Source organism: Thermobia domestica, chromosome 6 (assembly GCF_964235325.1).
Source record: "Thermobia domestica chromosome 6, izTheDome1.hap1.1, whole genome shotgun sequence".
Classification (NCBI taxonomy): Eukaryota; Metazoa; Arthropoda; class Insecta; order Zygentoma; family Lepismatidae; genus Thermobia; species Thermobia domestica.
In genome coordinates, this window is record NC_137459.1 from 220,993,026 (window position 1) to 221,006,032 (window position 13,007).

Sequence of the window (13,007 nt, forward strand, 5' to 3'; positions counted from 1 at the left end):
ACTTAGCGACTCACAGACCAAAGCGATTTTTTTTTTTTAAGATTTCAAATGCATTGTTAATTCCCGATCACAATTCTGTATGGTTGGCTGGTAAGGGGTGTGTGAATGAATCCTCTTTCACATAACAATATACACAGCTTTTATAATAACCCCGTACATAATTCCCGCAAAGGAGCGTTTATTCTTTGCAACTCCTAGACGTATTGATTTATTTAACAGACTTATCTGCTCCAAGACCTAGACGTTTAACAAGAAATTGAGGTCTCTCGCCACAAATAAAACATTTTGTTTCAAGAACATGGTCGAAACAGTTATTAGTTTTCTAAAAATTTATGCTATTATGCTGAACAGGTCCCAAAGAGTACGAACCAAGTTCAATTTGCGACGTAAGGAAAATTTCTAATTGGGATGAAATTTCCTGGAAAAACAATTCATAAAATGAAATCTCAAATCATTCACGGGTGTCAATGAATCATTTTGAAATCTTCTGAAATATAATATATTAAAGATGGAGTTCAGGCAGAAAATATTTTTGGTGAATGATGATTTGCAACAGTGCTGTAACCTCTTAAAAAATGAAATCAGATTTTGGTTTGGAAACGAATTACCTATGCAGCAAAATAAATATCTGGAAGTGAATGTATTAACCTCTTTATCTTTTATTATTTTTCACTCTTAATAACCATACCAATTACTTTAAAACCGTTCCATAACGAAAAACGGTGTTGCACACATATTTAACATATTTCATGTAACTAAATTAATCACACATTTTACCTAGGACTAGATACTATGGAAATTAAAATAAATAATAATTGCTGAATATCTGTACATCAAAATCAATTTGCATGAATAAAGTCAAACTTTCGGAATAAAACTATTTTAAAATGAATAAATTGAAATCCATAACGTGTATTTTCACAAATATATTATAAAGCATGGCTTCAACAGTGTCCACCCACGCTTTCAAAACAAAAATTATTAACTTTCTGGTAAGACTGATATGCATATTTAGATTGCATAATACGCAGGTTTTTAATGTAATAAGAATGTAATAAATAGTGTTAAACTGGAACAGTTTTTGATTTAATTTTCAGATTGTGTCAGCATACTAACGATGTATTAAATATAATAATCAAAAACAAGTTCAGTAAATTCTACTATCAGAAACACTTGTCTGGTAAACGGATTGTGAATGGTGGCTACCTCGTAGTATTCGCTGTTTGAAAGGTCATTGCTGATGAGAAAGTATAAAGACATCAAAAAAGATACTTGGTCTAACACTGATTTTTCAGGGAAGTGGATGGTTATTGCAGGAAGACCCGAAGGTATTACTGGCATATATCCCAATTATCAACATCCATGCTTTGAAAACTTTCATTTTACTACAGCTTTGCGGTACTGAGGAAGGACTAAGGTTACTAGTCTTGTGTCCTTGATTTGACAAGCTTCTAGTATTTCTAATAAAATTGTGTTACCGTCAGGCAGGTGCTGACCCACCGGACACCGAAACATTTCCTGGTGCGCCCTTCGACTACACATTATAAATAAGGTATAACTAACTAACTAACTCTATGGCCTATGTTACCCGGATGTTCAGTGACGCGTTCACAAAAGCTCTCCACTGACTTCTATCCTTAGCTAATAGCATCCAGTTTCTACTTTGTATTCCTATCTCTGCGAGATTCATCTTAATATTGTCCGTCCATCTGCGCCTAGGTCTTCCTAATGGTCGTTTTCCTATGGGTCTACCTGCTAAGACTTTGAAACCTTTTCTACTTTCTTCCATTCTAGCTACATGACCCGCCCACCTAAGCCTCCTAGACTTGACGACCCTAACAATGTTGGGTAAACCGTATAAACTATGTAGTTCCACGTTATGAAGCTTCCGCCATTCCCCATTCTCGTTCCTATTGGGTCCGAATATTCTTCTCAGGATCCTGTTCTCAAATACTTTCAGTCTATGTTCTTTCCTCAGAGTAAGCGACCATGTTTCACAACCATTCAGAACAACTGGCATGATTATCGTTTTATATATTTTAAGCTTCAAATTCCTCGGCAGAATTTGCGACGACAAGAGATTTTGAACCGAATAGTAACACAAATTCCCTGCTTTTAGTCGACATTTAATTTCTTCGTGAATATGATTTTCGTCTGTTAATATTGATCCTAAATATATTATTTAATATTTTAACGGCTCCACAATTTGCCGTATTACGGTCCCAACGCACTTCCATGTATTTAGTTTTCTCTGCATTTACTTCTAAACCCATGTCCTTGCAAGAGTTTAATAAGATCTCTGCATTTATTTCTACTGTTCTATCATCCCCTATTAAATTTACATCATCAGCATATGCCATAACCTGATGAATGCCGTTCAACTTTAGGCCCTGGTTGCTATCTTTGATTTTCATGGTACTACAGCTTTGCGGTACTGAGGAATGACTAGGCTTACTAGTCTTGTGTCCTTCACTTGACAAGCTATAAGTTTAAAAATAAATAAATAAATAAATAAATAAATGCTTAGTTTGCATTCGCCAAAAACCCATGAACAGTACAGTGCGCTCTTTACGTAAGACTCCATTGCATAACCACATTAAACATTGTCGGTTTTATTTATTCTTCTGTATGGTGCGGTTCTGTACAATAATACAAATTATTTCTATTGATATGGAACCCATGAAATATACAATGTGCTCTGTGAAAAATTCCGTTATAGATAAAGCAGTTCTAGATTGTTTTCTTCTTTCCAGTTTTATATAGTAGCTTCATGTTGTGGCAGTTAGTTAAGAACCTTAGAATAGTACAGTGTGCCCTTATAAAAAGGGGGCTGCAACATTCAAAAAGTTACTATTAGTATCGAAGAGTTAAAGAGTAGAATTACTTTTGTAAAAAATAGGTATTAAGCGAATATAGTAATTAACATTCACACCTATTTCACAAGAAAAATATGTTATTCGTGCTGCTACTATTTTATTGCCAGGAAATTTTTGAGATGCCAGCGCAGTTTAATCAAAAGTTTTTTTTTAGAAATGTGATTGTTTTAGTGTTTTATAGTAGTATTTAATAAATCAGTGCTTATTGTAATCTTAATATATAGCTGTATTGATATATTAGTATATCTATATCATATGATTGACAAAAAGATTTAAAGAACTAAAAAAAGGTTTTCGAGATTTCCACAGTTTAGCTATTTAATTTACTAAACAAATTTTCTGTTTTTATTAAAATAAAATCTCCCGTATATTTACAGCGTGTAACTTAATATAGCTATCGTCGGGTAGTGATTCCTGACAACGAGATAAAACGAAAAGTATATACCAACCTGGATGTTAGAAAAATGAAAAACAGCGTTAAGAGAGTAACAAAAAGTCAGACCGAATTTAGTTAAAAGCGAATGTCCATTGTATTTAGTAGTAGTTTCTATTAGTGTACGATACGGTAAAGTGCAGTGGTGGGGCAACAGTGACTCACAAGCACACTTGTACATTCCATTGAGTATTTTTTCACAGGTTGAATGGGGGTAATGATCAACAATCAAGTGCAACTACAAACAAATAAAAATAATAGTAAATCATTAGGTTAGAATAATACTTATTATTCACAAACAAGACAAATGGAAGGTTGATTAACACTCAGAACATTTAAATGAAATTAATTCTTTAATATATCATACTGATATCTCGTAGGGTGCATGTAATGGCTTTCCGTCCAAGTTCGAGTATGTGAAAATGAAAAAAAAACATTAATCCTTTTGTTTAAAAACATCGTGCATAGGACATCAGGCGGTATATAAAAAAAATATAACATGTGTCACAGTAATATTTAAATATTGTGTAAAGGGATTAGAAATTAGATTATTAAGCTGTGGGCATATGAAGCCTTTAGCCCGTCACTTATAGGGAGAATAACGTCCCTCGGCGAGTATATTGTCCAATGAAACGGAAGGAACAAAGGAATGGGGAAGGAACGAAGCGGCCTGGGACCACTATTTGGCAATTCCCTGGTGTCAATGAGGGAAGCTCAGGTTATACCTCACTGAAGATAATTGGCCTCAAAATTAGATGCACATTTCGAACGACTGAAATAATAGTTGAATATATCAAAAGTAATTAATCCTAATTCTCTGATCAGGATTGACGGAACAGATATAATACGCAACTGCATCAAATAATATTAAAATGAAACCTGGAATTAATAATACTTTTTTTAAAATTAAATATTAACATAAATGTAATATAAATAAATTAGAATGTTTATTGTCAACAAATTTCGAAGTATGAATTGAACTAGCCCCTAATGAGTAGTGTTGAAGTTTTTAAAATTCGTACGGCGGGGGTTCCAAGGGGCGTTTCCAAAACATTATAAAATTTGTAGATAAGTGTAGAATTCATAATTTTCGTAGTCGCTATCAACTCTTGTTGCATCAAGCCAAATTAATTAATCAATTGTAGCAGCGGGTCGCTAGAGGAAAAGATTCGAATCATTTAAAACAATCGAAATGCAATACCGTGGTAAGAATGGGTGTTTCAGCAAGTATAACCAAAAGGGACATAGACACGGTTTACACTTTAACGATTGTGTGTATTATTATGAATTAGATAATATATGAATGTCATTTCTGAAAAAATCTGATTGCTATTTGAATTTTAGGGAGATGTGTCATGAGTCGTGGGCCAGACTACGCATGTCTCCAATGTTTGGCTGTATTTGTCCTAATAACCATATGAAGATAAAGTGCGATAGAATATTTAGTATTGTCAACCACAACCCTTGTGTAGGTAAGTGCAGAAATGGTGATTTATTAAATCTTTAAATTTGTTAGTTAATGTTTTGCGTATGAAATTATTGAAAATGGTATTCGACGAAATAATTATGTAATTTATCTACGTTCTATTCACCATTTATTATTTGTTGCTATTAAAATAATGGTTTATATTGTCCTTTTTTAATAATATGTATTTAACAATACACATTATGTTAGACGTTACTATTCGCTTGTTGTTATCTAGTTATATTTGTATTCAGTAATATATGTGTATTGTGAAAACTGTATTTAAGAAGATTTGTCTGAAGAATCATTGTGGATTTCTCTTTACTACTCAAACGGCATAACTTTTTACACGAACTTTATATCTTAAATTCTATGGTAAATTTAAGCATGGTATTCGCTGTCACCAGCGCAGTCGCTTCTGCATGTTCGATCCTGTAATTATTTTAATTTTGCACGTTTTCAGTTTAGATAAAACATTTATTTCAGATTTGTTTAAATAATTAGTTATGTTTACTCTAATTTTTAAATTTGAGGTTCTTATTATTTTATTACTTTATTATTATTCATTATAATTGCATTATATGCACTTAATTGGGATTCTAAGATAAGTAGTGGTATTTTTCATATCATTAACTTAATTCGTAAATTTGTTATTCATAAATAGATAAAATAAATGTCTTTCACTATTCATAAATGTCGAATAATGGTCAAGTTTTGTATATGAAATGACTGGAAAAGATCAAGTCGAACTGGAATAGATTGGCTGATGCAGAATTGGGGATTAGTAAAGAACTGTAATGATTTTGTAATTTGTTAGATTACCAGGAAGTATTTTTTGACAGCCTATACTGAATGCATTAGTGGAATCTAATTAAAGACATTTCTACTATAAGCTTGTTTCACCCTTCCCCAGTGATATTTCTAACCAAGTAGAAAGATTTGATTAGATCAGTTATTAGATGATAATATTTATATTTGCCCTGCAGTACTAGATCATGAGACCAGGACCCCGACCCATGTACGGAGTCAGTTTGATGACACTTCGGATGATCATATTTAGAACTAAAATGCATATATTGAAAGAATACCAGTAGGTTTTTAACTATTAGCTACATTGAATAATCCATATCGGAGGTACAACTAATTTTATCAAAACTATTTTGTGTCTATACTTATCCTTTAGCTCTAATCCTACTAATCCAACACTAGTCCACTCCTTAACATCGCGAAGATTGATAACAAGTAATAAACGTTTATGTAAGTTTGAGTAATGATTTTTGTTTATCGAGCATTTAGTATTCAAGTTTTAATGTATTTAAAGAGTTACTAATACAGTAACAGTTCATTAATCTTAATAACCATATCTATAGAGAAAAATATGTGTGCCTTTCATTTATGTTTATCGCAGAGTTCTATACTATTAGTCATCGAACAAAATTGTATAGAAAAGTTTACAAATATAGAGTTCTTCATATATTCCTATATAATAAAAAGCTAACTGAATTGGAAATAAAATCCACTACTTAGCTATTAGTCACAACAAATCCAGAAATTTAAGAAGCACTTATGAAGTGATAAATGATTTTACAAGGACTAGAGAGGATATAACGTAATGCAAATTATAACTTCACCACAAATAATTGTCTGAAGATCGTACCAAAAAATTGGGTGGTACTATTATTAAAGGTATTGTATATTTGAATGGAAATATAGGAAATTTTCAACATTATCTCTAATTGAAATATCAATCTCATACACCGTTTTAAAAACAGTAAAACTTTGGTTTTAAACTCTTTTAATTAATATTAAATTATTTGCTAGATTACATTGGAGTTTGGATCTCAAATAATTTGCTCCCCAACTGTTAATTAAACATTTCGAGTTATGAAAGCAATAAAGGGGACTATTTACTAATTCTTAATTTGTAAATGGAATTTCGAAATTGTAGGTCCGATAATTTGTCTAAGAATGAAGAGAGACTTTCAATCTAGCCTAACAAAAGAATGTTAAATACTTACAATAGATATGATATCAGTGACTTTAATCGAGAACTGAAACGAATATCATTCAAACAGAACTACACTCAGTCTCCTAACGATTGTTCACCGATTGTGCACTGGGCATATTTGTTATGATTTTAGGAGTTTGGAAACATGTTTGGCAGTCGTGGCAGCCCCTGCGGAAATTAGGTTGTTATTAACGATTTGAATGTGTACTTGAACTTTATTATGGTATATTACTGTTTATACGTACTTATATCGCTTATACATCAAACGCAAATAATGAAAGCAATTCCACTTAAAATTAAAATTGCAAGTATGTGATAATTAAGGAAAATAATTTTCGTGTAGCAAAGTTTGGAATTGATTATGGAAATACTAGTTTAATCGAGAACAGTATCATAAGCACGTTTAGGACTCAAATGATAGTCTGCCTCTTTCCTTGTAGATCAAGATTGCTTAAAATCTGACTGAAATCCTTTCAACGAATCATTTTGTGGTTTGATACCGTTACAATTTATTTATAACTTAAAATGAATGTGATGATTTTAGCTAGAATTACAGGTAAATGGATGTTCATGTTATTAGTTACGTCTCATATACACTCTCACCCATTTTTCATTGCTATTTGTGGTTTTTAATATCACTACGAATAAATGGCATATTTTATTCGTAATAATAGATGACCTTTTTTTGTGAATTGAAGTATTCGATTTAATATTGATGCATTATGAGATTTTATTTATGAGCAGGTTCGTTTTAGCATTAATGTTACGCAGGTACGAAAATCCTAGTTTCACAAAACATTCGTCTCCGAATAGCTGTTTATGAATAAGCTTACAGTAATAAATTTATGGCTTTTGACCTTGAAAAGGGTCATATGTATCTAAAATAACCAAGACGATGCAAGACGGTGTTTCGCATTCCGAGTATATTGTAGGAGAAGATACTCTGTTGTGGGTATGATGTCTTTGAGTCATGAATTGGACACTACTACCGTGCTAAAATTGTTATGGACGTCAGGTTTCTTTAATCTGATCTGGTTATATTTCTACTTCTGAAATGACGAAACATGGAATTTGGATTTCTTACATGATTATTTCTAGATGTATCCAACAATCACTACTAAAATGGTTTCGGATTCGAAGTAATCTAGAACAAGGTACTTGGGTCCTATTCCTGTTATTTGCCAATTATAATTCTATTTCCAGTAATTATTAGTTTGTAAATATTCTGTGTACTTAATTTTTTCTGTGTAATTAATTTTAATGAAATATGATTTTCTCGTATTATATAATTTTTACCATCCTTTGAAAATATACTTAGCATACTTACAGATGGTGATCATAAAAATGGATACCCCTGTAGTTGGCAACACGACAGATGTATGGGTTGGCAGTGGTGTCGTGGCGCCCGCAGCGCCGCACATCTGGTAGTGGTGTCTTAGGTCGGTCTCCATACTACGTCAGGCGCAGTGGAACAGCAGTATCCAGTGGCTGCAGCAGACGGAGGGATTGTAAAATGGGAGACCTCTCCGATTTTAAAAGAGGGCTAAATGTTAGTGCGCGGTTATGTGGAGTGAGTGTGACGGCAGTGGCTACTGTGTTAGGTGTGTCGCGTGGGACAGTGTCGAAGGTGATGATGGCCTACACAACACACGAGAAAACCACATCGGGGAAGCGGAAGAGTGGGCAGAAGAAAATCATGAGTGACAGATGACGCCGGGTATTAAAGAGCATTGTCACGCAGAACCGTCGTGCCACTGCAGAGCAAGTAACAGAGAAACTCAATCAGGACCTTCCCCGCCCTGTTTCGACAATCACCGTCCGCCTCGAATTACATGACATTAAGTTACGGGGTCGTGATGCACGGCCCAAGCCGCTCATCAGGGACCATAACGCTTTCGCACGCCGCAAATGGTGCCGCGGCCATGCAACTTGGACCGTTCAGGACTGAAAACGTGTGATATGGGCGGATGAGTCATCCTTCACCCTATTCCCAACCACGGGCCGTGTTTATGGGTGGAGAACGCCCAAAGAAGTTTATGATCTGCAGTGTCTCCGCCCAACTGTGAAACATGGCGGTGGCTCGGTGAAGCAGTGGGCCGCCATATCATTGTTGTCATTGGGTCCTGTGGTCACACTTAGCGGACAAATCACTGCCAACGATTATGTCGATATTTTAGTAGACCACTTGCATCCTATGGTCCGGATGTTGTTCCCGGACAATGACGCCATCTTCCAGGATGATAATGCACCCATTCACACAGCTGGCGTTGTTGCAGCGTGGTTTGAGAAACATCGGGATGACGTTCAACACCTCCCCTGGCCCGCCCAATCCCCAGATCTCAACATAATTGAACATCTGTGGTCCGTCTTGGAAACACGACTCCGGCGACGATTTCCACCTCCATCCTCTCACAGAACTGACCGATGCCCTGCACGAGGAATGGTGTAGAATTCCACATGCTACAATTCACGACCTCTCTGCCTCCATCCCACGTCGCGTCAAGGCTGTTCTTAAGGCGAAAGGTGGCCCGGCACCATATTAATCTGGTAAGGTGAAATTTCGTTCTTGAGTTTCCATTTTTCTGATCACCATCTGTATATGGTTCTTCTGTTTAAACTTTTTGCACATTTTTCTAACTTCATATATTTTTCAAAAAATCAGTATGTAATGCTTAGTAAGTGTTGTAACTGGAAATAGGTAGTTTTGCATGACGTGATTCTACGTGGCGGTTACATCATAGGAGAACATAAGAAGATTCATCCTTAGCGCGTAGTTTTCGACTAATAGTATTAGTAGTTTTGATTTGATGAATTGTAGCGGTGGTTATGCATATTGAGATTTATCTCATGAGTACAAAATCTCCGACATATATGAGTTTGTGTTATTTATTTTAAATCAGAAAATCACTATTTAAGGCTGCTTTTAGACAAAGTGATCCTGTAGTGACCAAACGGTCAGTGATTGGTTGTTATGATCATTAAGCCTTTTGCTTAGAATCAAAGTAGCAACAACGTATCACGGCTTCAGTCATTTTTACCGAAATCCAGCATTTCGTTATCTTCGCCTAATTTAAAACATAATTGGCCCTGTAGTGACTAAACGGTCAATGATTGGTGTGTGTTGAAGAAAAAACAAACTATTTTCGATTTTCCTTCATACAGTAAAGTATCCATTTGCAGCTAAAAGTAAAATTTTAATTACCGTACTTATATAATGAACTACACAATACAAATGTTCAAATCAATTTACCGTTAACTTGCAATAAATTGTATTTATTTTGTAAATATATTGATGGCTCGAGTTATCTTATGGGTACCACATTCGTGTAAAAAAATTTCCTTTTGCTTTGTGTCTACATCTATTGAGAGTGTGTCTATTACTGGCAGAAGTACACGGGATTGAGTAATTCGATTTGAAATTCGAAGAATTGTTATAATTAGTGTCGAATTGTGGGAAAAGTTAAAGGAAACTTATGGCCCAAGAATAAGCGTGAAATCTGCCCACTTTTGAATTTAGAAGACAACTGTGCTTTCTGCAGCATTGTTTTTCAACCCAATCATCTTTTGAACATTACTTTTAATATATGGAAACGGTCTTACCCCTCCCTCCAATTAATAATGGGGACAGATTTATGCCACTGATTACAAGGGAAATAATTGTAATGTTTTTTGGTTATAGCAACATCCACTGATAATTGTTACACTTTAACATAGACACGAATGTTCAAGAACATTTTTATGTAGCAAATACGGTAACCATTATATAACTCCTAATATCAATATATTTATTAAACCCATTACATTATATTGCTAGTTGAAACATGGAGCAATGCAAAATTTAACATTTATTTATTTATTTCCATTGTTTTAAATCATCATAAATAATCGATGATTTATTAAACGGTAAATTGAAATTTTACTTGTAGCTATAATTGGGTGAAGAAAAAACTGACTCCGACGGGAATCAAACCCAGGACTGTTTGTTCATGAGTCAGACGCTACTACTTTATCTACGCCTTCAGTTTGTATCTTTGCGCACCTTGATATATGCACCGAGTCGAAAATTTTAACACGCTATTTCTCCGCTGTATTAGGCCATTGCACTTTCCCTGTTTGTAATAACGCTTTAACCCGAGAAGGACAATGAAAATTTTACTCTCAAAAAATAAAAAAAGGAAGCCACTGAGATTCCCTCCAGGATATACAAGCTACCGGAGCTCACCGCGAAGATTTGTCAAAGTTAAAATATGAACGGTATCAAAATTATTAGAAAAGTTTATACTGCAATACGAGCCGGACTTTATCTTAGTCCAAAAAAATAACCCTATTTTTTTTCTTAAGTAAAGGAAAAAAAATTTAGGAAACGCATTCAGACAGTGTACTTGAAAGAGATAAAAGAATTCTAGATCTTAGGAAATGACACGATATTTGACCAAGGTGCCTCCGAGGCGCCCCTTGGGATTTCTCGTGTTTCCACTATCACCTTACAGAAAACGGACCCAAAGTTCATTTACCAATATCTGCTTTCTCCTGAGGTGTAGGATGAGTGAATTTCAGTGTTGTAACCTAGTTACAAGAACGCTATCCGACCTACATTTTGTTCTACAGCTTGCTAGTTGAACATCACTTATGTCTCTCTCACTCAAGTTCTGATTTGAAAACACCAAAAAGGGGCTCTACAAACTAACGAGAAGCTCTCATTCAGATCAATATTATATTTTTCCATTTTCAACCTTGTTTATTCCGGTATCCTGGGTTTATAATTTTATTTTTTATATATATATATGGTACATTGATGATAGAGGGATAAGAACGTCGCAAAGAAATTTTCGGATTTTAGATTTAGCAGTATGTTACTTGGTGGCGTAGGAAGAGGTAATTTGCTGTTTGAGATATGTTTTGTGAACAACCGAAAAAAATTAAAAAATAATGCTATTATATATATACTGCTAATGATTATTTGTCGATATTTTTTTACTCTTTTAACAATATATTTTTCAATACTTGTATTTTTTAATTAATAATTGATTAACAGAGAAATAGCGCGTGTGTTGGAAATAGTATTATAAATATATTTTTTCAGTGGGTAATATTGTTTACAATCTTCTTTACCATTCATAGAGTTATTTAGCTTGAAAACCACCAAATAGTTTCCTTTACTTTCCAGTTTACCGGTATCCTTGTTGACCATCTCACTACACATTATCAAAATCTAAAATCATCAGTATCACCTTCCGAGTTGGAATCTAAACAGTACTCTTCTAAAATGATTGATATTTAATCTACACTCATTTACTTGCATCAAACAATACAACGTTTGTAAAACTGTTTAACAAACGAAATATTCAACTATTATATCGAACAGATGACTAGTATTTCTTTAAATTCTGCCTCAGTAAGCTAAGACTGTCGACAATCGACCGCATTTCATTGAGTTATATAGTAGCTTTGAAGTAAAGAAACGAATTGGACTCGGACTCCAGAGCTCTGGAATAAAGAAACAACATCACTCGGGCTTAGGATCGAAAGTTGTTAATCTGTTTTGCTGAAATAATCACTTTGGGCATAACATGATACACCATTCACATCTACGTTCAATATTTGTTGTGCTCGAAAAGATTATTTCCACATCACTAAATACTAATTTCTATATATGTTTTCATACTTCTTCCTCATTGAAAGTTTTTGTCATACTTGTAGATAGCTGTGTTTACAAATAAGAAAGAAATCGCAATGTCGGTTTATAAATTCGCTACAAACATTTTTCTCAGATCGTTTATCTTTGTTTCGCCTATGATTGATTTTTCGATCTTCAAATAATTCAAAATAGCTTCAGGTATTTTCTGAGATGTTTTAAGCTATCAGCTGTTTTACACGGTATATCTGCTCGCTTTCAGTTATATTCAATCTGCTTTTTTATAGCATGTACTACGAGCCAAGAAAGATGCCTGGAACGGTTCGTCAGAAAGTACCAATTCAACAAGATTTTAGCAAAAAGGTTTTGTGTAAAAGTTGCTACTTTGCAGTGGTTTACAAGCAAATCAATATTAATACCTTTCACCTTGAAATCTTGGGGTTCAACTCTCTGGAGACCTGCTGTCACTGTATACGAAAAAGAAAAATTGGTTTATTCTACACACGATTGCCAATTCAATTTCTTTCTTTTTTTTAAAAAAAAATCAACGTACACTAAAAGCCGAGAAAAATGCTTTTGATCGGTGGTAT

The 13,007-nt window shown here is 34.1% G+C and overlaps 1 protein-coding gene across 3 annotated transcripts in view; it reads left to right on the top strand.

Moving 5' to 3' along the window:
- The window catches only part of Gfrl (Glial cell line-derived neurotrophic family receptor-like), a 621,902-nt gene that overhangs the window by 186,013 nt on the left and 422,882 nt on the right, over positions 1–13,007 (top strand). For all 3 annotated transcript variants that reach the window (XM_081762635.1, XM_081762636.1, XM_081762637.1), the window contains exon 5: positions 4,654–4,781. In XM_081762635.1, coding sequence (XP_081618761.1) covers positions 4,654–4,781 — 128 coding nt within the window. The remainder of the gene's footprint in view (positions 1–4,653; positions 4,782–13,007) is intronic.